The sequence below is a fragment of the Priapulus caudatus genome, unplaced genomic scaffold (genome assembly GCF_000485595.1).
Source record: "Priapulus caudatus unplaced genomic scaffold, Priapulus_caudatus-5.0.1 Scaffold79, whole genome shotgun sequence".
In the NCBI taxonomy this organism is placed as follows: Eukaryota; Metazoa; Priapulida; class Priapulimorpha; order Priapulimorphida; family Priapulidae; genus Priapulus; species Priapulus caudatus.
Window position 1 is genome coordinate 588,312 of NW_014577140.1, and position 25,863 is coordinate 614,174.

The window sequence follows — 25,863 nt, forward strand, 5'->3', positions numbered from 1 at the left end:
GATGCGGAGGCTGGGGAAAGGATGCAGGGGCTGGGTGGAGGATGCGGAGGCTGGGGAAAGGATGCGGAGGCTGGGGAAAGGATGCGAGGGAGGAGCATAGGGTCGTGGGCGTGGGTAGAGGAGGCGGAGGCTGGGTAGAGGATGCGGAGAATAGAATGCCAAAGAAGAGCATATAGACAGTAAGGGATAGAGTAGGGAACAGAGGAGAGGGAGAGAAGGGTAGAGTGCGAGGATGCAAAGGTTGCGGATATGACGAAGGGAGGCTGTGGAGAGGGTGGAAGAGAGGATGCTGTGAAGCATAATGTTATTATTGGATGATGAATACGTCCAAACTAATTACTAGCTCGTCTTAATTGACGCTCGATCGTAACAGCGTAATGTGCGACAACAATCGATCATTGTCACCAACGTAAACACAGATACATGCGCGGACGCACGCACGCACGCACGCACACGGACCAACACACTGCACGCATGCTCACACGCACGCACACCCACACACCCACACGCACGCACGCTCGGAAGCACACACACGCACGCACGCACGCGCACGCACGCACGCGCACAAAGCCAACACTGTGACACAGTGCAGCTGTTTCATTAGACCCTCCCGGCAGCAGCAGCGGCGGCATCGTTTACACACGGAATTTCCTGTGAGAGGACAACACCAGTGCCAATGCCAATCTTTCTACACTCACACAGGTCGAACATCATTTCTTCGCGATATTGACCGACGGAACACGATGACAATGTGTCGGAAATCTTCTCCCAAGCGTCTGCGCCGTGACGTCACCGTGCCGATAAAACGTTTTCCTCTATATTGAAGTATCGGCGCCACGAGAAAATACATTTCCGTTGCCATTTTATTACAAAACTTACACTGTGATAAACCAAATAATAGTACAAGATGTGGGCAATATGAGAAAGGGTATTTCTAAGAATAGAAATCATCTATATGATGTCTCTAACATCAGTAGCAATAAGAGTAGCAATAAAGGCCGCCGCACACCAGCCGATTTTACAAACGATGAAGCGATGAAGCGATGAAGCGATGTAGGTGTGCGGCGGCCTTTAAATCGGCTCATCGGCTCATCGGCTCATCGGCTCATCGGCAAACATGTTTGATTTGGAACGATCACCCGATAAAAATAAAATCGTCTACAAATGAACGCGCACACCTACATCGCTTCATCGCTTCATCGCTTCATCGTTTGTAAAAATCGGCTGGTGTGCGGCAGCCTTAAGAGAGTCTAACCCAAATCGCGATGGAAATATCCGCTACATGACAGAACTGAGCATACACGGTGCTTCGATCGCCCGCTCGCCAAGCTCTATTGACAGGATACTGAATAGATGAACGGGAGTAAGAGAAGGATGGCCAGATAAAGGGACGGAGAGAGAGCTGGAAGGGTGGATGAGGGAAGAAGGAAAGAAAGATGGAGGGAGGAAAGAATGAAGAAAGGAGTGGGTGAATGGATGATAGACGTACGTGCAAATCTGATAAGTCCTGGACGTACGTCTAGGACGCATCGTGTAAATAGGCCTTAAGCCTAACCAACGCGTCTCACGACAAAACACCTCATCGCTGCATTATCAGAATTTTAAACAACCATTTATCAACCAATTATGTTTGCTGATATTTCGAGCTTTTTATTTAATCGGTGGTGATCAAGCAATTGATAGATGATAGTTTGCGTTTCCTAGTAACATTGCCACGGATCAAACATAGCATACGCACACCGCGTCAACAGATCAATCAACGACGCATAAACCATACAACGTTTGACGACATCAAATATTCATCATCATCATCATATATCGCTGGCTATAATAGGAAATCAATGTCAACACATTCCATGCTCATCCCTGATCGTGTTAAACTATCAGGCGATTCCCGGTATAATTCCGGAACATCCACTATCTTCCCGGACCCATAAACCGCATCTACGATATACCACTTATTGGCAGAATTGGACTGTTTCGGAAAGGGGTTAAAATTCCACTTTTCAAACGCTTATTGCAAACTAATGTGCACGAATATTTGGGTGAACATTGGTGATTTGTTATCAGGATAATTTATTTAGCTTATACTATTATAGCTACTACCTTAGCTTAGATTTAAACTTGGTTCCATGAAGTGTCAAACGAGAGTGAACAATAATCACTATTGATGACCCTAATGATGATGATGATGATGATGATGATGATGATGATGATGATGATGATGATGATGATGGCCTAATGCATTTTAGTACGTTCATAATATCGACGAGCTGAGCAATTAATTAGCATAATTATTACTCCTAGGAGCATCAGTTTCCAATATGAAGAACATCGCAAATTGCTAGCTCATGCGATTTTACCGCTTAATAGCAACCTTTCATGCCTGCCGCGATCGAAGTTGATTGCTTTGAACAAGTGCTATTATCACTACCCATTAAATATCAAGTCGTTCACACGAAGCCTTTCAAGTGGTATTCAATAACTTCGCACATTTTAATGAAATTCTTGACCGACCGCTTCGTTGCAGAACAGCATCGTTAGGCAGCATCAGACGCGACAGTTTCCGCTACCATTACCTGCAATCAGCGGCCCGTTCTCAGAAACAAAATTAGCAGTAACCTTTCGATGTTTCTGACAACGGCCCCAACCTCACGATGAAATTGTAAAACCTCCCTCTCTTCTTCGCCAGCAGCAGCAGCAGCAGCAGCAGCGGGGTTTAACCACTGATCTCTATAATAACTCGAGTTTATTATAGAGATCAGTGGGTTTAACACGTACCTTGCTCCGCACGCACGGGCGTGGGGTCAGGTCCGACACCTCGGCAACTCGGAACACACGACAACAGAGCGAGAAGCAGTGCTACTACCCACAGCCGCCATGTCCCCGCCACCAACTTTCCCCCTTCCTCTCCTCCTTGTTCCCTCTTTCTTTTCTTGCATTTCTTTCCGATCATACAAAATACATATAGACATATATTTTCTGCCAAAAAAGTGGGGGGGCCCGGGCATCCCATACACAACACAAGAAAGTAATCAAAATAAAGCGATCAAACACTCATTAATTTACCCAATTAATACAATAGCCTGCCTCGCCATGTTTTTCCAATTAATATTTAACATTTACAATGCATTGGGACATCCACTAATGAAACCTCGTACGTACAGTACACACGTCTCTGTACCGAACAGTATATTGATGTGTTTGCGAGCAATTATTGAACATCCGGCAAACTTTCCGAACACTTTGTGAACATCATAGAGACATAAGAGATCAACTCTAGATGCAACCAAACGAACAGAGCGATGCGTTGGTCTAATTCTCGACAAATATTAATAATCGATTGGATCAACAATCAGTTGCAAACCCAAACATTTTCCTTTCATTTTGTTCACACCAAACCCTGTGTTTTTTACGTAGGACTATCACTCCGCAATGCAAACACAAGCCAACTTGGTCACTAGGATTCCCACCCAGACGGAACCTTCCGACCCCCAGGACCCTTAGCCGTTGACAACGCTTCTGTGTACGTGTGTGCGACATCACACCGATTCCTTCCCATGGGTAATCATGTCATGAATTCCGCCGATGAAAATGACGGCGAAAGTAAAAAGAAAACCCATCTCATTAATTAGATGTATGTGTTCCACACCGGCACGACTCCCCTCCGCTCCCCTCAAAACAAAAACATTGCCACAAAAACACAGACAATTCCATTTCGCTACAGTATTTCTTTTACTGGATAACTTTTGTGAGTAATATCATTATCTGCAACGACACACTGCATTACCCAACCCGACAAAATCGACAAGTTTGTTTTATTAACGAACCTCCTACTAAAATGTTAACAAAACGCTTATGAATGGTCCACTAAAATTTGTACTATATTGCAACTGTTTCCATTACCTTCACTTCGCGATCAAAGGTTTGGCAGCGGACACCGAGTATCACGCCACGCTTGCAAGTGCACTTGTCATCGTCCTCCTGTGAGAATACGAGCAAGGTACATATAATCACATCCTACTCTGAGTGTGCGCGTCCACGCTTTTAATTCCGCATAGTATCGCACCACTGCATCCCTTCGAGCGCGTTCGCCCGAGTGGCATTTCGAGCGGCGCGTGGGACGCGCATGTTTACCGCGCGACACGCAGGATGTTGTGTAACGGCGCATCGTCAGAGAGATTTCGCTCGCACGTCGCCGACAACATCACGAATCGTCGCGACCGTGAACGCGAACGTCCCGACTTCCGCGCGACACCGATCGTTTCCGAAGAAAAAAAAACGATACGGGATTTACGACTTTCGACGGTCGCAACTACTCGCGACGCGTCTGACATCGGAAACCCCTCCCGACCCCGACATCTCGCCATCAAGAGCTCCGTCGCAGCACTGATAGATCGATCAGGGCAGGCAGAGCGTGCCGGCACGACAACAAGAGACGGGAGTGAAGAGCCTAGCTGCAGCAATCATCTCATGCTTCGCGTTGATGATCGTCCGATAACGACGAACTTACTCGAGATTGCGCGCGCGGAATAAATCCAGCGCTAGCCGGCACGGGGCAACATCGACGGATGCAGTAGAGCAAAGCGATGTGATTAATGCGTCGTTGACGGCAGATATGGCTGTATGTATGGCGAGGCGTACCTCATCAGTGCAACCCGACAAACGCAGCAGTGGCATGGATGCCTCATCGCAAGCTGCAGACGAATCGAATGGAGTGTTGGCGTAACCACGACGATTGATGATGTCACCTACAAACGCGAACCGTGAAATGCTCGGCTAAACGTGATCAAATAAGACAACAACTACATAGTTTGTCACTAGACAATGTATGACCCTAGAATGACAATTTATCCCTAGGATTGTTCATGCTCTATAAAACCAATCGTTTCCAATAGAAGAATTCAGATCTGGGCATCTTGTATCTAGAAATCGTTGTTTCTATATTTTAACAAATATGCATAATCTCGACAGAGAAAACCAGACTACTATATTTACCACATTATCTGATTTCCTCATTGAATATAAATTAAACAGACTTGTTTAAACTCAAAAAAACACTCAATTTAAATTATCCCTCCGTGACTAATCTACATAAATTGCCTGATATGCAGCAGCACACAAAATGCTGATGAGCCGTAAGCTCAATGTAAAATGAGCTATCGATCGGTATCCTTACGTGTTGCAGATTTCAGTAGCATCTAACGGCACGAGCGTATTCACCATCATGTAACGTGAGAAGGCGACATACAACATCCTAAACCAAACTAGCTGACTCCAATGTTGCACCATGGCTCTCTGTAACAAGGTAACAACACGGCTTATTCAACGTACGCCGAACAGAGGGTATGACTATCATCCATGCTAGTAAGCTAGCTACAGCTGTCGCAACAATCAAACTAATTATGCGCGCACGGTTATTGCTTATTTTACGTAGTTTCGTGAAATGAACGTACCAGTGCAGTAATGTAACCAGTGGGAGTCGATATCACAGTATATGGTGAAAGAAACATCGACACTGTCGCGTCGAAAAACCCACAATATTTCCTATAGATGGCGACACTCTCCAACATGAATGCGTGGACTTGCGATCCGGCCTTGCCTGAACAGCGACGAACAGAAAGAGACGACATCTAGTCACTAAGTTGTGACGGAATTTATTCATCGTACATTGATGCACATATATTACAACTAGCAGCAAGAGAGATAAGACAACTAATGAACAATATTAAGAACAACGTAGTAAACAGGCTACGGCTCCACGAGGCAATCTTATGTTGGCATAGCGACTCCAATAATATTCGCATATTTTTAAACGCACGTACCCAACTTCCCGTGTGTCGGGTAATAGCATGAATGTATGTTACAATATCTATACATTTGTTCGTAGTAACAAACATCTGCTATTGGGTAGAGATCTTTATTATCATTGTGAAAATAGCTGCGTCACCTTTGTGGAGATGTCCAGCTTTCAGCATCTTACTCAGGGTTCTGTGGATGGCCCGATGATTGCTGTGTCCACTCACACCATATCCGTCAAACGATATAATCTGTTCACCGAGAAATATCGAGCTATTTGTCAGTCTTCTACACAGCTCAACTTAACAGAATGGTAAAGCTGAATGGATGGAGAGGGAAGAGATACAGGAACATGGAGTTCTACTTGATGCACCACAGGCATTCATGGTATGGTGTATCCATAAGTTATCCATGGTGTATCCATGATTAACTGCATTATAAAAGCCACATAGATAAGTATGGCTGCACATAATATAAATAGCAGAAAAATGTGCACACTGCAATTTCCATCACATAGATAAATTAGATAAGTTTTTTAACACCATCTCAGCTCATAAATGCATGATTTAACATCAACAGATATAGGGATGCATACTCACAATATCAGCCTGTGTGTTCCTTAACGCTTTGACAATGTGTTTCTCCACTTCTGCCGGCTCCCAATCCAAGCTGGCATTATCCAGCAGGTTCCTACAAGCACACAGATTATAGTTGTATTCAAATTCAAATTCAAAATTCAAATTCAAATTCAAAATTCAAATTCAAATAAAGTTTATTGCACAGATAATCGTAGATCATACAGGCAAATATGCTACAAACTACAATAAAACAAATTCCTAGGCTAATAAAAACATCATAATACATGATAATATATTTTTTTGTTATTTAACATAAATTAACGTTCTATCCAAAAAACAACAACACTTCAAACTAGTGTAATAAAATACAAACTCCTAAACTACGTTAACGAACAAGTTTCATGTGAGTATTGACTATCGCGGTAAGTATCGCGTGGTATATCGGTTGCCGTAGATAGTAACGTTTGGCATCGGAAACTGCAGGCACCTTGAGTTCAGATGTAGGACTAGTAAAGTCCGACTGTTGGTCTAAACCTATCTGTATTTAGCTTGGGATATGTGGTGTGATTTAGTTTATTATTTGTATATATCACCATTTATGTTTTGGGTGGATCTTGTCGTAGCTTGAATGAATCTTCGATAAACTTTGAGAGTTCGAGGAGGTCGGCCACATGATTTGTGATGAATAACCATTTTATGGATGATTTGCCTAGAAATGTGAAGTGTATAAATTTGTCTTCAATCTTTTTTCTGATGTGGTTGGTGGCAGTGCAGTCATAGAGTAGGTGGAGTTCATCATCTATTGACCCGTCATTGCATAGGGAACAGAATCTTAGATTAGCAGGGATGGATTGGTGACGGCCTTGTTCAATCCTTAGGTTGTGGTCGCTAAGCCTTAGTTTAGTTAATGCTCTTCTTGCTTGTTTAGAATATAAATTTAATAGGTATGGTTCAGGTTCATATTTTGTTTTAAGTTGTCTATAAAATCTTAGTTTGTTTGACCCTCCTCTTTTTCTGTTGTCATCATTCAGGTCGTTGTATTCTGACATCTCTCTGAGCTGTTCCATCTCCATAGAGAATCACTAAACCTGTGGTGACTATATTGGGTTTATGTGTACAACAGTTCTCTCAGCTCCATGCCGCTGTACAATCATGTACCACCAAGTAAATCAATTGGGCTGCTTGATCTTGCCCCCATATAAAAGCATAACGCTGTCGGTGCGCGACTTAGGAGAACGCTCTGTTGTCATGGGAACAGCTGAAGAGCTTATACGGTCGTCAGCGGCCATGTTCAGTGCCTATCGCTCTGTGATGAAAGTTTGTGATCTCAATCGATTGATTGTTCAACACTAGCGTGGTCGTACGTGCAATCACTTAACTTGGCTTAGCTACAGCTAGCCACAAGTTACCTTCCCGCTATGTGGCACAGTGCCAACAGTCGAAGAACCTGGGCAGTCAAGGCTAAAGCTTACTTATCGTTCAGCACAGTGACGTGAGTTGCGTCGATTCCAAGCACCCTGCTACTGCTCAACAGCTCGATGATTCGTGTCGTTCCCATGCCGTAGAAATCGCCTTCAGTGACGAGAACAACAAACCACATTAATACAAAATCTTTTCATAGCTGCTTTACATATAGTTGCATCTCAATTCTCATAAATATACTGTATATTATTTATTATTATATATTTATTTACACCTCAGATATACCGAATTTCCACCAATCACAGCATTCGCTGCTACAGAAGGCAGTAATGATAGATCATAGGGTTCTAGTAGAGAGCCTAGAATGGCAGCTTTAATGCATTAAGACTAGTAAGACTTTAGAGTAAGAGGCCAAGACATCACGTTTAGTTAGTGTAACACTTGTTTAGCTATGGATCTGTTTGGAACGTCGTTCTTAGTTCGTGATTACCTGAGGACAAACACAGAAGAAAGACTTTGTGGTCCAGCTGCACTAAATGCTGAATTAGCGGGCTAAAGAACATGCATTCATCGTCTGGATGGGCCGTAACGATGAGCGTACGCAGTCGACTCTTCTTCTTTCGCAATCCGTCACTAAATCCTGATCCGCGAAACACGTCTGGGAGTTTCTGGGATCGCCAGGAAATCCAATAGCCCAACATCATCAATGCAGTTGTTACTACAACTACAAGTGTCATCAATCCGACGTAGAACATTGTCATGTTTGTGTTGTTTAGTTAGATAACTACTGGGGCGTGTGGCATTAGAACACAACGCACCTGGTATAGCCACAGACTGTCCTGTATAGAATACACCACGCTGCGCAGGGTGTACGGAGCACTGACTGTACAAATGTTTTGGGCTTGCATCATTAGTTGGACTTACAGTGTTAGGAAGAGGAAGAACACGGGTTCAAACCCCACAGGCACTTTGTACATAACGCTGATACAGATAATGTTAACGATTGTGAATGAACACGCCAAAGTAATAATTTGAATGATTTTTGTTTACAATGTTGAATGTATCTGTCACTGAGCATTTTATGCATGCTCACTTGAAACTCCGAACATGCGCACCCCAAACTCGTTCCAAAATGTACCGCTTTTTTGCTAGCGGCGCCACCGTCCAATGACATTTTATGCATTGAATTAAATTGATTTAATTCTTAAACGGTTCCTCTCCGCGCATGGAATAAATACATAGTTACATAATAAACATAGGAATGATGTTTGGCAACATTTGACAAACAATTAAATAAACGGCAAGATCTAACAAATTAAATATAGCACACGGTGTTACCTGACACCATAGATACTTCACGTTCATACTATGATGCATTTTCCATGCACCACATGCATGCATCATAGTATGCACGTAAAGTATCTATGGTGTCAGGTGACACCGTGTGCTATATTTTATTTGTTAGATCTTGCCGTTTATTTAATTGTTTGTCAAATGTTGCCAAACATCATTCTTATGTTTATTATTTAACTATGTATTTCTTCTATGCGCGGAGAGGAGCCGTGCAAGAATTAAATCAATTTAATTCAATGCATAAAATGTCATTGGACGGTGGCGCCGCCAGCGAAAACGCGGTACATTTTAAAACGAGTTTGGAGTGCGCATGTTCGGAGTTTCAAGTGAGTATGCATAAAATGCTTAGTGACAGATACATTGTAAACAAAAATCAGTCAAATTAGTACTTTGGCATGTGCTAATGTGTTCATTCACATGATTTCATTATTCCCAATGTCCCTAATAGTTTTTTTCTGTGGGAAGAGACCTAGTCAAGGGTCTTGTGGTAGACATTCATTACGTAAATGTTTTGTGGTCCATCCACTGACTCTGAGGCTCAAGGGGTCGTTCACAGATATGTACCCGAGGTACATATATGTATACACAAAGTGTTATGTACCAGGCTTGTACTACAGAAGTGTACCCTAACCCTAAACTTACCTTATATAAAAATATAAACATAATACTAAACAACCTAAAACTACCTCGGGTACATATCTGTAGTACCTGATACGACAACGACCCCATCTCTCCGATATATCAAACCGTACCCAGGGTACCCTCCGATAGTACCCTGGGGGACATAGACCCTATCAGCTCCACTGAGCTGTCTATAATAACTGGAGGGTGCATGTTGTTATTAATATTATTTCATGAACACGCTGCGCAGGGTGTACGGAGCACTGACTGTACAAATGTTTTGGGCTTGCATCATTAGTTGGACTTACAGTGTTAGGAAGAGGAAGAACACGGGTTCAAACCCCACAGGCACTTTGTACATAACGCTGATACAGATAATGTTAACGATTGTGAATGAACACGCCAAAGTAATAATTTGAATGATTTTTGTTTACAATGTATCTGTCACTGAGCATTTTATGCATGCTCACTTGAAACTCCGAACATGCGCACTCTAAACTCGTTCCAAAATGTACCGATTTTTCGCTGTCGGCGCCACCGTCCAATGACATTTTATGCATTGAATTAAATTGATTTATTTCTTGAACGGCCTCGCTCCAGACATGGAAGAAATACATAATTACATAATAAACATGGGAATGATGTTTGGCAACATTTGACAAACAATTAAATAAACGGCAAGATCTAACAAATAAAATAGAGCACACGGTGTCACCTGACACCATAGATACTTCACTGCATACTATGATGCATTTTTCATGCACCACTTAAATGCATCATAGTAAATATCTATGGTGTCAGGTGACACCGTGTGCTATATTTTATTTGTTAGATCTTGCTGTTTATTTAATTGTTTGTCAAATGTTGCCAAACATCATTCTATGTTTATTATGTAACTATGTATTTCTTCCATGCCCGGAGAGGAGCCGTTCAAGAATTAAATCAATTCAATTCAATGCATAAAATGCCATTGGACGGTGGCGCCGCCAGCAAAAAAAGGTGGTACACTTTGGAACGAGTTTGGAGTGCGCATGTTCGGAGTTTCAAGTGAGCATGCATAAAATGCTTAGTGACAGATACATTGTAAACAAAAATCAGTCAATTTAGTACTTTGACATGTGCTAATGTGTTCATTCACATAATTTCATTATTCCCAATGTCCCTAATAGTTTTTTTCTGTGGGAAGAGACCTAGTCAAGGGTCTTGTGGTAGACATTCATTACGTAAATGTTTTGTGGTCCATCCACTGACTCTGAGGCTCAAGGGGTCGTTCACAGATATGTACCCGAGGTACATATATGTATACACAAAGTGTTATGTACCAGGCTTGTACTACAGAAGTGTACCCTAACCCTAAACTTACCTTATATAAAAATATAAACATAATACTAAACAACCTAAAACTACCTCGGGTACATATCTGTAGTACCTGATACGACAACGACCCCATCTCTCCGATATATCAAACCGTACCCAGGGTACCCTCCGATAGTACCCTGGGGGACATAGACCCTATCAGCTCCACTGAGGTGTCTATAATAACTGGAGGGTGCATGTTGTTATTAATATTATTTCATGAAATAGTGATATTTTCAGGAGTCATCTATTGGCAGACTCCTGATATTTTGAAGTAGTATGAGTCTGAGTATTAATAGTCTTTAATCACAGGAATAATATATTAGTTATACTTACTATATGATTTTATTGATGTAATCAGCATTTTTACACTATACATAACAGTGACGTCAGATAATGAACCAAAAAGCAGTTTTATTTAGCAACACGTTATAGCGCCACACCATGCCTAATTTAGGCCATTTGTAATTTGGTAACTAGCACTTGGCACTGCACAACACCCCCGTCATTTCATAATTACAACTTCCTGAAATTTCAGATACGAGTATGCACGTCAACTCTCGTCCTTTCTTCTGAATACATTTCGTATTGCACTACTGCACACCGTACCGCACCCTCGCATCTCATCGGTCTAATCGCACCCCGCAGAACTTAAAACTCGCAAATTAGCTTAGCGCACAGCGTGTCAGCCAACGACCACAGTCTAACACCATGACTACAAGCTTCAACTTTCATTTTACGGGAAACCAACTGCTAATACACGAGATCGAGTGTGTATATCCTAATGGATGTGAAAGTGATCGTTACAATACACAACCCGGTGCGATGCACGTTTGAAGCAAATAGCCGTATTTAATAACATCGAGACTGCCAAGAGTGAATAATAACAGAATAATAATAATCTATTATTATTCACTCCTGATAACATGACATTGACCGACTGCTAAGATAGAGCCATGGACGAGTTCTAGCATTGACCTAGGTCCAACGGGTGAGTGACTAGTGAGAAATGCGTTTGTAATTGCAAGTCATAGCTAAAGAATGACCTACATGCATGCCCATATACCTTCATTATCGATCTGCCAGAGCTGTCAAATAAATCTACCTATAGTTGTTCTTTTTTCCAGCGATTAGGCCTAAAAGTCAATGCAGTTCTGGCACTGCGTTATTATTATTCAGCTACTTTACACTTATCCAGCCTAAGAGCAACGGTCACAGCTACAATGCACGCTACCCGCGCTGCATGGCCTACTCTGTATCTAAATCTTTGCCTCTACACTACTTACATCTAAATTCTGCGACACACAGTGCCGACCATCTTTACATATAGATGGAAGATAACTCGTTTGCTCCGCGGGTGACCGGCCCAGTATTTTGTTACATTGAGCTGTGGACCGCCACAGAGCAAAACCGCGCACCGCTAACAATAACACTGTACAAAAACAACGATAACAACTCGGAGATAGATGCCAAATGGAAACACCGGTGCTGCCCTCTGTCGGCATCCACAAACGACACCTCACCTGCCGCCGAACGCGCCGACGAAACATCCCGCCGGGGTCCCCCAACAGGTGGCGCCTCTCTCCCGACGCCGGCGTGCGATTGACCGGGGAGCGTTCGCGTCTGTGGTGAGCCGCCAGGGGGCGCCTCACATGTCAAGGAAGGACGCGGCCTTCGGCGGGGGCTGGCTCACCATGAGGAACGGATTCTCGACGACCTCACGGAACGCATCGAGGAATCGCGCCGCCGTCGCGTCGTCCACCGCCCGCGCGTCGCTCGACAGCGTCACCGTCATGGCGGCCGCGGGGGCGCCACTGTCGGCATCGACGGTCGCGCGCGAGCCGCCGACCGCCAGGATGCAGCACTGAGGCGGGTTGATGACAGCGGTGAAGTGCGAGATTCCGTACATGCCCAGGTTCGAGATTCTGCGAAGCGATGACGAGACGAGATGGGTCAAGGTCATTTCAAGGTCGACGGGCGAGACAGTTAAGACGACGTTTAAACCAACTATCTCACAAATAAATCAGAAAACTGTGTGAGCGTAGATAAATTGGGTCTTACTTATTAGCAGACATTTTACTGATTACTCTGACACAACAATCAACACAAATTTGTGCGGTTATAGGCTATAACGCAGTAAATGAGTAGCAAATGAGACGGGTTGTGCATTTAAAGCGACTGTCAAGACAATTAAGATGACGTTTGAGACATGGGGACATTCGAAAACGTTCGAGTTATACAAGAGTACTACAGGAATAGAGTGACACGCACTGGATAATTGAGACAACGAAACAAATCGAGTGTCTACACTCGATGACAAAAACGTCAACATAAATCCATCGGTACCATTATCGCGATAAGTCATTTTTTATTGATAAATTTATTTATTCGGTAACGATGATTTATCGTGACGCGTTTCACTTCGATCTCGATGCTACGTGCTTCTTCGGGTGTTATGACTCAGACCTTAGAAGGTAACATGTAAGAAGCGCTAGACTCACGTGAACGTTCCGCCTTGAAACTCTTGTAGCTGCAATTTTCCTTCCTTCGCTCGAGCGGCTAGGTCCTGCAAAAAGCATCGGTCCATCGATGAGACCCTCTTACCAATAATTACATCAATAATGTAAATACCCGATCGTAAGATGCACACCGCACGTTAACGCGAGTCGAAATCCCGATCGGAGATGCGACTTGACGGAATCATGGTAGAAGTGGGCAATGAGGAACCTATTCTCCGCAGTTTCCCATGACTGGCGGTGCGAAAAAAATTGGCAGGTTACACAGGAAAGAATTTATTTCATATTTATTCGTCAAGTCCGCGCTACCAGCTCTACACACATAAGCTGAGGATATGTCATCGACGACCAATATTATCGATGTGCTGCCGCAACAATCCTCCAGGATTCTGCACGCACCTTTACTTGGCTGGAGATCTCCAGCAATCCCAGGCTACCCGCATCCTTCACGATCGGTGTGATGAGTCCGGAGTCGGTCGCCACGGCGACAGAGACGTCCGCCTGCGACGCCTGCTGGGCAGACTGCGTCGCGTCGTTCCAGATCACGTTTGCCTCGGGAACACTCTGCGTGCGATGCGAAGCGATGGATTGCCACGTGAGAACGCGGCGCGAAACCGCACGACTGATAGCCGCGTGTGCGTCGCCCCGCGATCGCGCCCGAACCTCGTAACCAAGGCTCGTACAAGCACCCTCGAAAAAACTGCGAGCACTCACGTGTGGCACGACGACCAATCGCCGCGCTCGTTGCCCGCGATCGCACCGAACACACACACACACACACACGCACACCACGCATGCATACGCTCACGCACGCACTCACGCACGCACACACACACACGTCCGCACGCTCGTGAAAAGCGGCCGCGAAAAAACGCGAGCACTCACGTGTAGCGCGACAGCGACGGCCTTGATGATGATGTCGTTGACGGAGATCTTCACCTTGTCGGCGGCGAAGTCTCGTCTCAGCTTCATCACGCCCGCCAGCTGGCAATCCATGCTCGTGTACACGTGCGGGATGGTTTGCTGCAGGCAAATATAAATACTCATCATTAAAACACACAGCAAAGGCTCAAATTAGCTTGTGTACAAGTGCAGGATGTTTTGCTGTAGGCAAGCACGGCAAATATAAATAATCATCGTCACACCCAGCTGGCAATCTATGCTCGTGTACACGTGCGGGATGGTTTGCTGTAGGCAAATACAAATACTCATCGTTACACACAGGGAATACTCGATTAGTTCATGTACACTCTCTGTAATTCTCTGTGGGGAATGGTTTCCTGAAGCCAAGTGGTCACCGGCAAACATAAATACCCATCAATAAAACACAGAGGGAAGAGTCTAACTAGGTTGGGTATGCATGAGGGATGATTTGCTGAATGGAAACGGATAATGGCGATTAAACATATTTAGGGGTCGAATATGAGTTTTATATGGCTAGGTAAATCTTGCTTTCGGTTTAATCAGAAAATATTAGGATACCACAGCAAGTAAGAAATGCAAACATCGCACTTGGTTGGCCGTCGGGTGCCACCGTGAAATTCGAACTTGACGCTGACCACCTAAACGCTGCTAGGATGCCACCTCAGGAAATGCTTAACCCAACGAGTCATGGGACCGTAGACGTCGCAGCAAAAACGCGAGCTCACCTTAGACTGCGTCAACCTCTTCGCGATGACGCTGCGCATGTTGGTGTTTGGGATGTCGACGAAATCTCCGTCACTCGGCGCCGGCCTAGGCGGAGCTGCAACCAGAGAGGGCGCCACCGCAGGGGGTGCCACTGGCGGGGGCGCCACTGGTGTGGGCGTTGGAGGCGGTGCCTGGCTCGCTGCGGTTGGAACTGATAGCTTCTCTGAGGGGAGTGGCTTCAACCCTTTCTCAGCAATGTGCTTGAGCACATCTCTGCGGGAGAAAAACGCAGGAATGCAGAACTGAGAACAACTGAGCAAATAGCACATCAGACAACATCTAGAGAAGAGCTATCCCCATAATGCGCCAGACCAGTCAATGCTGACTGCAAGAACTTATCGGTTCATTCTCGTCTAGTTACTTATTAAACTCACTCTTACAGTACACACTATTATTATTATTATTATTATTATTATTATTGGTACACACGATGACCAGACACCAACAACTGGCTTAACGACTTTTAATGACTTATTGATGAGCACAGACCATGATCTTAGATGAGAATTATAGACTGTACCCTTTGATGAGGATTCCATGCGGCCCTGTGGGACGCAAGTCTGTTGGTGACAGTCCATACTCTGTCAGCAGACGCAGCACTGACGGACCGATCTTAACCCTACGGCAAACGAGCCAATTATCGTCTCCAACACAACATGTGATGAAATACATTTATTTTTAATTTATTTTTAAATTTATTTATTTTTATCCATGATGATGTTTTTTTCAACATTACACACGGCTGAGTGCGAATACTCATGCCAAACATGATGCAATGATGTATGCTTTCCTAGTTTTATCAAAGGGCACAAGCTGTTGTGCTGCAGCTTTATCAGAAGAGAGTAAGACACTTTCACACGGACTAACATCGCAGGACATTACAAACGACCCAATGTAAATAAACGTACTTCCTATACTTTGTGTATTTATCCTCGGGAGCTCTCTACTTGCATGTTTCATTTACGTACGCACTGTTTGCAACGTCTGCCCTGTTTGCACCGCGTGCAGCAAAAAATTACCTGCGTAAACGAAAACAAAACTTCGAGACGTACCCGTCATGGCAAGATCGTGACTAGTGGGGGCATCCGATGACGCCACTTGTTCGTCGCCGTCGGCAGAGGCGGCCGGTGAGTCTACAGCATCTAGGCTCGCAGGACTTCCACATCCTTCCAGTCCTCACCTTCCTCCACCATGAGGGCGATCAGGGTCCCTATAGAGATGTTTGGCGTGTTATCGGGAACCTGAAACGTTTAAATTTACGAGAATATATTCCACTTTTTTGTTGATATGGAGCAATGTGTGTGTGTATGTGTGAGTGTGTGTGTGTGTGTGTGTGTGTGTGTATGTGTGAGTGTGTGTGTGTGTATGTGTGTGTGTGTATGTGTGAGTGTGTGTGTGTGCATGTGTGTGTGTATAGCAACAGACACACAGACAGATAAAATCGACGCTGTCACTAATCTAAAAGATGTTGTCTTGTTATTTTGTTGTTATTACGTAATCGATTTCAGCTCACAATGATCTTAGCCAGGACTCCCTCCTCCTCAGTGTCGAACGATACGACAGCCTTGTCCGTCTGTATCTCACATAGCACATCACCAGGTTCGATAGTATCACCTGCATCATCCAGCAACGACAGTTAGCACAACCATAAACGTAGCTACCAAATTTATACAATACGTTCGTTTGTAATTTCCATATAGATTCTTATGTAGAACCTTCGTGCAGACTTCCTTTATATTAGTTTAGATTAAAAAGTATATAGAATTATAGATATACACTGTGGAGATATGTCCATTGCGCCACCTAGTGTATTTTTTATCACAGCAACTACTGCCGCATTCGTTATGAGGTTTATGTTGTTGTGTACCTTCTTTCTTTAACCATTTGAGGATAGTTCCTTCGGTCATTGTAGGTGAAAGTGCAGGCATGTTGAGTTTCGTGGGAGCGACACCTTTAAATTGTTTAAAATTGAAACTTGAATTTCAAATTGAACTCGAACGACCGATTAGAAATTTACAATTATTAATTATTCATCTTATGTGATATTATTAAATCAGTTACATGTGAGACCTTTAGTCTAGATACCTTGTGTTAGAGAGTTGCCCGTTATCATGAATCATTGCCTGATGTGACTACTTTACTACTTACTCATAAAATACCAGTGAGTATTGACTTACTGATGCTGACAGCCTTACTGATACTGATAGTGATAGTGATACTGACACTGGCATTATAATTTGTTTACCTAATTTAGTCGTAAAATTTACTAGTAATACTACTCATAGCTTATTGAACTTCACCTAGAGCAACGGGCGTCATATGGAGGCGTCCTTTCTGGCCCCATGACACCCCACATTGCTTGCCTATCCACTGTAAAGCAAATTTTTGCCCGGTTAGACGGCTTGCCCTCATTCTCATGAAGGACGCCATGTCTACACACAAACACACCGGAAGTTGTTTCATATTCGGCGTCTGGACATGCGCTTTGCTGACGGCTAGCTGCTTCCGGGAAATTGTAAACTGGTGTGTTTAATTTCTACATGAAACTTTATAGATGATCGGCAATGCTAAAACAGGTTAAATCGCAGTTAATTATAGTTAAATCGTATCGTCGTACACTCAGCTGTGTATGTGTAGTAACGTATAGATTTCAGGTGACGGCGGCGTTTGACATATCTGTGTTAAAATTAGCAAGTTTCCTCAATTCCTATTCCTTCGGTCCTTTATTATCCTTCGGTCCTATTTCATGCCATTTATAACGTAAAGAATCCGCTGCTAGTATTACGAATTTTACATTCTTATGTGTGTTTAGGTTAGGACTATCTTATTTCAAACTGACTACTTGACATTTTTCGAGTTTATGGTTGCTCAGATGCATGATGTGGTGCACTGTACACAGTACTGTAACGCAGTACACTGTACTACAGTGTACAGTGAACCACTTATGGGCTTAAATCGCTAGTAATCCCAGCTAAACTGGGACATGTGTTTCCTATTCGGATTCCAATATGTTTACATCTGTCAACGTTTTGCTGCTGTTATGTAGATATTCTGTGGTGAGACGGCTGGCTTCCGCTCACGTCGCCATCGGCAACAACGTATATTCTAGTCACGGCAGCCGCTCTCTTGCCGACGGAGAGAATGTAAGATTTCCCGCGCGTGAGCGTATCAGCGACGACGACGAGCGACTTGCGTGAGCCGGCAGACTCGCAGCCATGCGCGACTTGGAGCCGGTGTACAAGCTTCGTATCTACATATCCGTGCCGGGCGTGTCGTCCGTCCCCAGTCTCGATCTACGTGCGACCAAGTTCACCACAGCTCAGGTATAAACGGGCAGAGGTGGTTTGGCTCAGTGCTACTTCTGGTCTGTATTGTCGGCGTAATCACCGTAGCCCTAACCCTTTCATTCCGATGCTTAACCAAACCATGACCCTATAATCATGAACCTGTAATGCTAAACCCTTTAAACTAGAACCTACACCTCCAAATCTTAACATGATCCTAACCGTAATCTTTATTTAATCGTAAGTTAAAAGTCAGCGGGTCTAAAGTAGGATAGAACCCCCCCCCCAAGGCTTAGGAAGTGAAGAAACAATTATGAGAACAGAAGAGCTTAATTTTCGGGGATGGAATAAGGTTGGAGGAGGTGAGGATGACATAGTGTGGGTACAAATTCAGCCTTCCACCTGGCACTGATAGCTAATAACATTCACGTCGTGGTTCTTTGTTTGGGACAGATGTTCCTGATCTGGGTCACTTGATCCTGATATATTTCCAAAAAATGCAAACTCGCCATGCAATAAAGGGCTCAACTTTCACTGTGACTCATCACAGGATGGTTCATAACTAACACACACGCAGTGTTTGGTTGAGTCACATGCTGCCATATTGAATCCATGTCAAAGAAATTTGGCTAGATGGCCACTGATATAGGAAAACCAACTCCCAGGAAGTAAAGCAAGACTTGTCACAGAGTTCTTATAGCTAGGGTGACAAAACAGGGATTCCTACCAACTGGTTCAGTGTCTCTGTGTTTGATGTTTCAGAGATTCAGAAATTGAGAGCATAGTGACTTGTATTACTAGCTCTAGGCTAGGGACTAAAGCGTAATACCATGTCATATTTACACAGTTGTTCCCACTTTATCGCTACTTGGATAAGCCGGTGCACCACTTGAATTACATGTGCCTTTAGATGTTATTTTAGTCGGATAAAAACAGACAGTACCTCGGTGAAACAGGATAATTTCTGAGGAACAACATTTTTTCTAACTTGTAAAACAATCCTTAATGTCGATCCTGTGGTTTTCAGCGGATTCTGAACATAATGAGCCCATAAAACATATGTAAGAGCTGAACGAGATTTTCCTAGGTAGTTTTTCTACACTAAGTTTGGCATACATTGCGTACCGTATACTGATGGTTGCGGGAAAAAAATTTATTTTTCGGGGGCTACTTTTCAAGCTCGCGTGCATGAAAATAGCACTCTAAAATTTGGTTTGCATTAAACTCATGCAAATTTACTGGGGGCTCTTTTTGGCATTTCGGGGGCTAGATCCCCCCGAGCCCCCGTGTATTTTTTTCACTGGATGGTTGTATTCATGAGGCACAACCAGGCGTGTGTGTGAGACTGTAAATGTGTTCACTTCCTAAGCGGGATATTTTCATGGTTCCCAACCTGTCCCGGTAGAGCGGGGATCACTGTAGGGAGTACAGACAGTAAGTTGAATCAACAAAAAACATGTTTTGTTATTAAAAGTTTTTGCTGTTAATTTCAAGAACATATGATGTTGATGTCACATGGATTAGGAAATTTAGCCATTGCTTCCGAACACATTTCCTTTCATTTAAACAAATTTCACATGCATTGGCTTATTTTGCACCTAAGATTTTAGGGTGCGTGCCACTTTTTGCATCTTGCCAAAAAAAGTTGATCGTAAGCCCAAACGAACTCCCAGGATGACTGCATCCATGTGATCCTGATCATATATGATCTGCCTAAATAAAAATGTCCGTAGGTATACTGTGTACGCTGTATATTTCGCGGTGGTTTAATTTTTCGGGAATTTCGCGAACACGTTCCTGACGGCGAAAATAACAACGGGAATAATTCATACCGAATAATACCAAATAATTCATAATTCACCGACCGCGAAATTAACCACTCGCGAAATTGTCCCTCAAGTCTGAATTCGCGATAATATCTGTACACGAAAAATATGGCGTATACAGTACTCGTGTTCCTGCTAATAGTAATGCAATTGAAATTTGAAATGAATTTTGAAAATGAATTTTGAAAATGAATTTTGCACAGGAGAGAGATAGTGATCTGCTAGGGGACGGCTCTGATTGGCTAATTTTGTCTTTTATTTATTTTATTTTTTATTATTTTTGGCTAATTTTGTTTTATTTTAGAATTAGGGATAGGGTTAGGATTAGGGTTAGGGTTAACTGATTTCTAATCTATATCCACAACTTATTTCTATATTCACTATCTCTCCCCTGAGACCTACTGAAACTTTTTTTGCTCACACCTAACGAGCGGTGGATGTCAGAATTTTTTCGCCGCTTACATTACAGGAGCTTCTTACGAAGCTTGTTAGATTGCTCCACCTGTCCGACCAGGACAGGTATGAGCTGGCCGAGGTCGTCGGCCCGCCGGGGCAGGACTGCAAGGAGCGCCCTCTGGAAAAGTCCGAGCATCCCGTTCAGGTGCATCTACTGTGGCCAAAGGCGGGGGAGTCGAGCGACAATGTCACGTCGTACAGGTTTTCTTTCAGGTAAGTCTTGAATGTGTCATGTCTCACCCCGCGTCTCGTGTCTCGTGTCTCACTTTGGATGTCATGTCTCGCGTCACACCACGCATGGTCTCACGGTGGTTTCATCGTGGTCTCATGCCTCACGTCTGACTCACTGGCTCGCGTCTCACGTCTCACCCTGTGTATTGTGTCTCGTGTCTCACCCCGCGTCTCGTGTCTCACATCTCGTGTCTCGTGTCTCGCAGGGAGCAGGCGCGCGAGCTTCCGCCCGACACGTCGTGGCTGGACGTCGTCGACTACGGCGAGGTCGACAAGGTCATCGGCGCCTTCCTGCGGCAGCCGGTCAGCCGGGAGTTCGCTGACCTCTGCAACCTTCCGGAGATCAGCGAGCGTCTGCTGCTCGACAACCTGCGCGGGCGCTTCGCGCGCGGACACATCTACACGTACGTCGGCTCGATCCTGATCGCCGTCAACCCGTTCCGCTTCTTCCCGATCTACAACCCAAAGTATGTTGCGCTCTACCAGAACCGCCGCCTCGGCGAACTGCCCCCGCACGTGTTCGCGGTCGCCGACGCAGCGTTCGCGACCATGCTGCGCGCGCGCGCCAACCAGTGCATCGTGATCTCGGGCGAGAGCGGCAGCGGCAAGACGGAGAGCACGAACATCCTGCTGCACCACCTGACGGCGCTGAGTCGTCGCGGCGGCGGCGCGGCGTCGACGGGCATTGAACAGACGCTGCTAGGAGCCGGTCCCGTGCTGGAGGCGTTCGGCAACGCGAAGACCGCGCACAACGACAACTCGAGCCGCTTCGGCAAGTTCGTCGAGGTCGAGTACGGCACGAACGGGGTCGTGCGCGGCGCGGTCGTGCGCGAGTACCTGCTCGAGCGCTCGCGACTCATCTCGCAGGCACGCGACGAGCGCAACTACCACGTCTTCTACCAGCTGCTGGCCGGCGCGGGCGCGGCGGACCGACGCGAACTCTCGCTGCTCCCCGCGGGGCCGGCCGCGTACGCGTACCTCAACCGCAGCGCGTGCGTCACCCTCGTGGGCGTCGACGACGGATATGAGTTCAAGCGGCTGCGGCAGTCGATGGAGATGGTCGGGTTTCTGGCGCCGAAGCAGCGGCGGCTGTTCGCGGTGCTGTCGGCGATCCTGCACCTGGGCAACGTCGAGTTTTCGACGCGGGCGAAGCGGTCGAGCAACGCGTACCAGGACGAGACGGCGGTCGTCGCGAACCCGGACGTCGTCGTCATCGTCTCCAACCTGCTGAAGGTAGGCACGCGTCGTGGTTGGAGGGGCTGTGGTGCGGGGGGGGAGGGGGGACCCTGTGGTAAGCGGTGGGGGGGGGGGCCCTGTGGTACGTGTGCGGGGAGGGGCTGTGGTACGGGTGGGGGGAGGGGGCACTGTGGGTGGTGCGTATTATGGTGTGGGGGGGGTTCCTGTGGTAACGGTGGGGGAGGGGGCCCTGTGGACGGTGGGAGGGGGCTGTGGTACGGTGGGGGGAGGGGGCCCTGTGGTACGGTTGGGGGGAGGGGGGACCCTGTAATGGATGCTGAGGGGTGAGGTGAGATCATAGGAGCTGTGGTTGTGTGAGCTGCGGCAAGGTTGGGTGTAAGGGGAGCAGACGTAGGGAGTGATGCGATCATGTTTCATCTGTCGAGGGGTAGGGGTGAGGTAGAGATGATATATATATTATTAGCATACTAGCAGAACATAGGGATGCCGATAGGGTGAGATGTGGTGGCTGTGGTCGTCGCTTGTAGGCTGTGAATAGCGATGCAGCAGGGTAATATTGTTACGATCAAGGTGGGGTCGGGCTGCGATCGATGGTGCTAGAATGACGCACGGCTTCACGTTATTTGCTGAACGTGAACTTCTTCATTGTAATTAAAGGCTGAAATCAGTGTGATGAGTCATTATTAGTGTTTGCAATTGATGATAGTTGATTTTTGATCAATCAAAATTAGTAAATGTGCACGTTTACTTCTTCTTCCCGGGTGTAGTGTAGCGACACGAGAAGAATAAGAAGAAGTAAATTAATTAATTAAGAATATTCCTAACCATTGTAATATTCGAACGGCCACCTTCATTCCTGCTGCGTTGCAACATATGATGTCATCCAAAGTAGTAACCGGTGTCTGTCAGTAGCAAAACCGTTTTCACAGGGGTCGAAATTCGCTAAAAACACACTTGCGCATGCAGTAAGTTAGGTTAAACAATTACTTGTGCCAAGAGATTTTGACTTGCACCTACCTTTGTTGCTCTCCAAACTGGCAGTACCCCTTCCCTTCCTCCCTGTTTTAGTTTATGATTTATTCTATGTCTTCTGTGTCTTCCTGCTCTGATTCAGAGTGATTTACGCTTCAATTTCGTACAGAAATCAAAATAAAATGGGTCTGACTTACGTAAGTAATACGTAAGTAGCTGGCATATTGTTGACTTGCGGCAGCCGCAAGTTGCTACGAAACATTGCTTGCGTTCGCTGAAAAACACTTGTGTTGCACAATAACTATATAGCGAATTTCGACCCCTGCGTTAAATAGATGCTGTACACTGTAATATTGCTTGAGGTTTAGCGTCACCATTACTGCATCCTGTAATAAGCGTAGCTGTAGCACTTCAGATGATCGCTATTATTTTGTTCGTAGCGCAGCTGTATCATTACCGTACATGTCGAAACTAGTCGTTCGTGGCGAACAGATGTGCATCTACGCTGTCTGCGCTTGCCACCCTGCATCCCCTTACGCCAGGGGTTCTAAAATTGTGGGGGTCCGTGGATGGGCTTCAGGGGGTCCGTGAAACAGGCGCATGCAAACTTTTGTGTTTATGTGCTTATATATGTGCATTGTTCGGGGGAGGGGTCCATAGCTTACACCGAATTCTCAAACGGGTTCATGCCTTAAAAAAGTTTAAGAACCACTGTCTTACGCATCACTCCTTACAGGTGAATGAGGAGATACTAACTAACTATGACAAATATGAGCGAACGTGTGTCTGTCTTCACTGTCCACCGTACCCCCCTCCCTTCTCTCATCTCATATCTCACCCAGGTCGAAGATTGCGGTACCTTCTCCTGTCTCCGCCGCTGCGCACCTTGCAGGTGAAGGAGGAGACGCGTTGACACACAGTGACATGTGGCGAGACCGTCCCCTGTCACATAGCTGTCACATTATTCACCTGTAACCTGTCATGTTGTCACGACCGCAGGTGAAAGAAGAGACGTTGACGACGGTGACGCACGGTGATGTCGTCTTTGCGTCACACCGCTGTCATAATATCTACCTGTAACCTGTCATAATATTTACCTGTAACCTGTCATAATATCTACCTGTAACCTGTCATAATATTCCTTTAACTTCTGCGTGAGAGGAGGAGGAGGCATGAGGAGGAGGAGGAGAGGAGGAGGAGAAGGAGGAGGGAGGAGGACGAGGAGGAGGAGGAGGAGAGAGGAGGAGGAGATGGAGGAGGAGGAGGAAGAGGGCGAGGAGGAGGAGGGTGAGGAGGAGGAGGAGGAGAAGGTGGGCTCGAACGTCCTGCGCGAGGAGAGAAGAGAAGGATGATGCGGTGGTGGGTTGGAACTCTTCTGTTAAGCAACAATCCTGGGCCTACTCTTTCCCTGTAATTCCCATTCTATTATCCCCCCCGGTGCCTGTTTAATTAATAAACTTTAATAATAGATAATGATTAAACAAATTACACGAGTTAAGTCAGCATCATTATTTGCCAGCGAAAACACGACAGAGAAGATCTAATCAGCTTAGGCAGTTAGTTAAGCGCAAACTCCCTAATTACCCCAAGATAGATGAATAACAAGATCGAGCGCGCGCGCAACACACACACGCACGCAAGCACGTACTCACGCAAAGCAACACAACACGGACACACAACGCGCGCCCGCACACGATCACGCACATCGCAAGCACGGCGCGCACGCAGCACCGCGATCAGCACACTACCCATACACACGTCACTATGTGCACAGCTAAAGCAAGCTACCCACGGCCCACGCAGTTATATTGCGCTGCACAAGAGTTTACTGCGCGGCATAATCATTGCGTGCAGAACGCGCAGGAATTAAACAACATGAACATCAAGCGCCAAGATCAGACTAAACCGCGCTAGCCAGCCTGCCATCGCCAGCACCCGTGACTCACACAGCTCTGAGACGTCTATTATCTATCATATATGTTTATTATCTTTGCCAGCTGTTCCCTCCAACACTAGGTGTCGTTGTCGTTGCAGTCATTCCCGGCACAACCACACGCACACGCGCGCGTGCCTACGTCCAACGTTACGAGACAGGAACATCCTGTGATGCTAGTACGCCACTGTAGTTACCGTATGTAGTTGTATGTACATGTATCTAACGAAGTTGTGGTAGGGCACAGGATGTGAGGACCAGATAGCTTGCTTAGCACGCGTAATAACGCGGCAAGTTATATAGACTTGTGTACAGCTATCGGCCGTGCATGCGTCACAACATAACCACCAAGCACCCCCCGCCCCCATTCACTGCGCGCATGCCCGCTCTAGCGGCGTTCCTATGTCTTCTTTATTTTTAATTATCTCTCACTGCTCAGTCATTTCCCTCTCCTAGGCCTCCCTTATCTTTCTTTCTCTCTCGTCTCCCTCCTCTCCGCTCCTCCCCTCATACTTTCTTTTCCCTCGCGCTTTCTCTCTCTCCCCCACCCCTCTCTCTCTCTCTCCTCTCTCTTCTCTCTCTGCCTCTCTCTCTCTCTCTCTCTTCGCTCTCTCGCTCCTCCTCGCTCTC

At 45.6% G+C, this 25,863-nt stretch overlaps 3 protein-coding genes across 4 annotated transcripts in view; 1 reads left to right on the forward strand and 2 right to left on the reverse strand.

Moving 5' to 3' along the window:
• Window positions 1-3,716: 3,716 nt before the first annotated feature.
• LOC106821623 (N-acetylglucosaminyl-phosphatidylinositol de-N-acetylase-like) lies at window positions 3,717-8,862 on the reverse strand. Of its 2 annotated transcripts, XR_001395755.1 has the most exons (8): window positions 8,290-8,862; window positions 7,850-7,949; window positions 6,399-6,489; window positions 5,951-6,050; window positions 5,457-5,602; window positions 5,180-5,298; window positions 4,645-4,751; window positions 3,717-3,984 (listed from the first exon to the last, which is right to left on the reverse strand). XR_001395755.1 is itself a non-coding variant. In XM_014826515.1 (7 exons), exons 1-7 carry the CDS (start codon window positions 8,558-8,560, stop codon window positions 4,748-4,750), a joined length of 831 nt encoding a protein of 276 aa, XP_014682001.1. In that variant the 5' UTR covers window positions 8,561-8,862; the 3' UTR covers window positions 3,717-4,747. The 2 variants fall into 2 exon arrangements, 1 of the variants encoding a protein (XP_014682001.1); XM_014826515.1 differs by having other exon boundaries at window positions 3,717-4,751.
• A 2,589-nt stretch (window positions 8,863-11,451) lies between these two features.
• On the reverse strand, window positions 11,452-17,769 carry LOC106821605 (pyruvate dehydrogenase protein X component, mitochondrial-like). The gene is made up of 11 exons (XM_014826487.1): window positions 17,635-17,769; window positions 17,202-17,285; window positions 16,848-16,948; window positions 16,479-16,575; window positions 16,299-16,353; window positions 15,855-15,953; window positions 15,295-15,547; window positions 14,531-14,668; window positions 14,045-14,209; window positions 13,631-13,695; window positions 11,452-13,054 (listed from the first exon to the last, which is right to left on the reverse strand). Exons 1-11 carry the CDS (start codon window positions 17,762-17,764, stop codon window positions 12,778-12,780), a joined length of 1,464 nt encoding a protein of 487 aa, XP_014681973.1. The 5' UTR covers window positions 17,765-17,769; the 3' UTR covers window positions 11,452-12,777.
• A 2-nt stretch (window positions 17,770-17,771) lies between these two features.
• The window catches only part of LOC106821606 (unconventional myosin-IXa-like), a 23,290-nt gene continuing 15,198 nt past the window's right edge, over window positions 17,772-25,863 (forward strand). Inside the window, exons 1-5 of the mRNA XM_014826489.1 lie at window positions 17,772-17,857; window positions 18,381-18,657; window positions 20,914-21,113; window positions 21,338-22,364; window positions 24,300-24,376. Of these exons, the coding sequence (XP_014681975.1) occupies window positions 18,550-18,657; window positions 20,914-21,113; window positions 21,338-22,364; window positions 24,300-24,376 (1,412 nt within the window). The 5' untranslated portion in view covers window positions 17,772-17,857; window positions 18,381-18,549. The remainder of the gene's footprint in view (window positions 17,858-18,380; window positions 18,658-20,913; window positions 21,114-21,337; window positions 22,365-24,299; window positions 24,377-25,863) is intronic.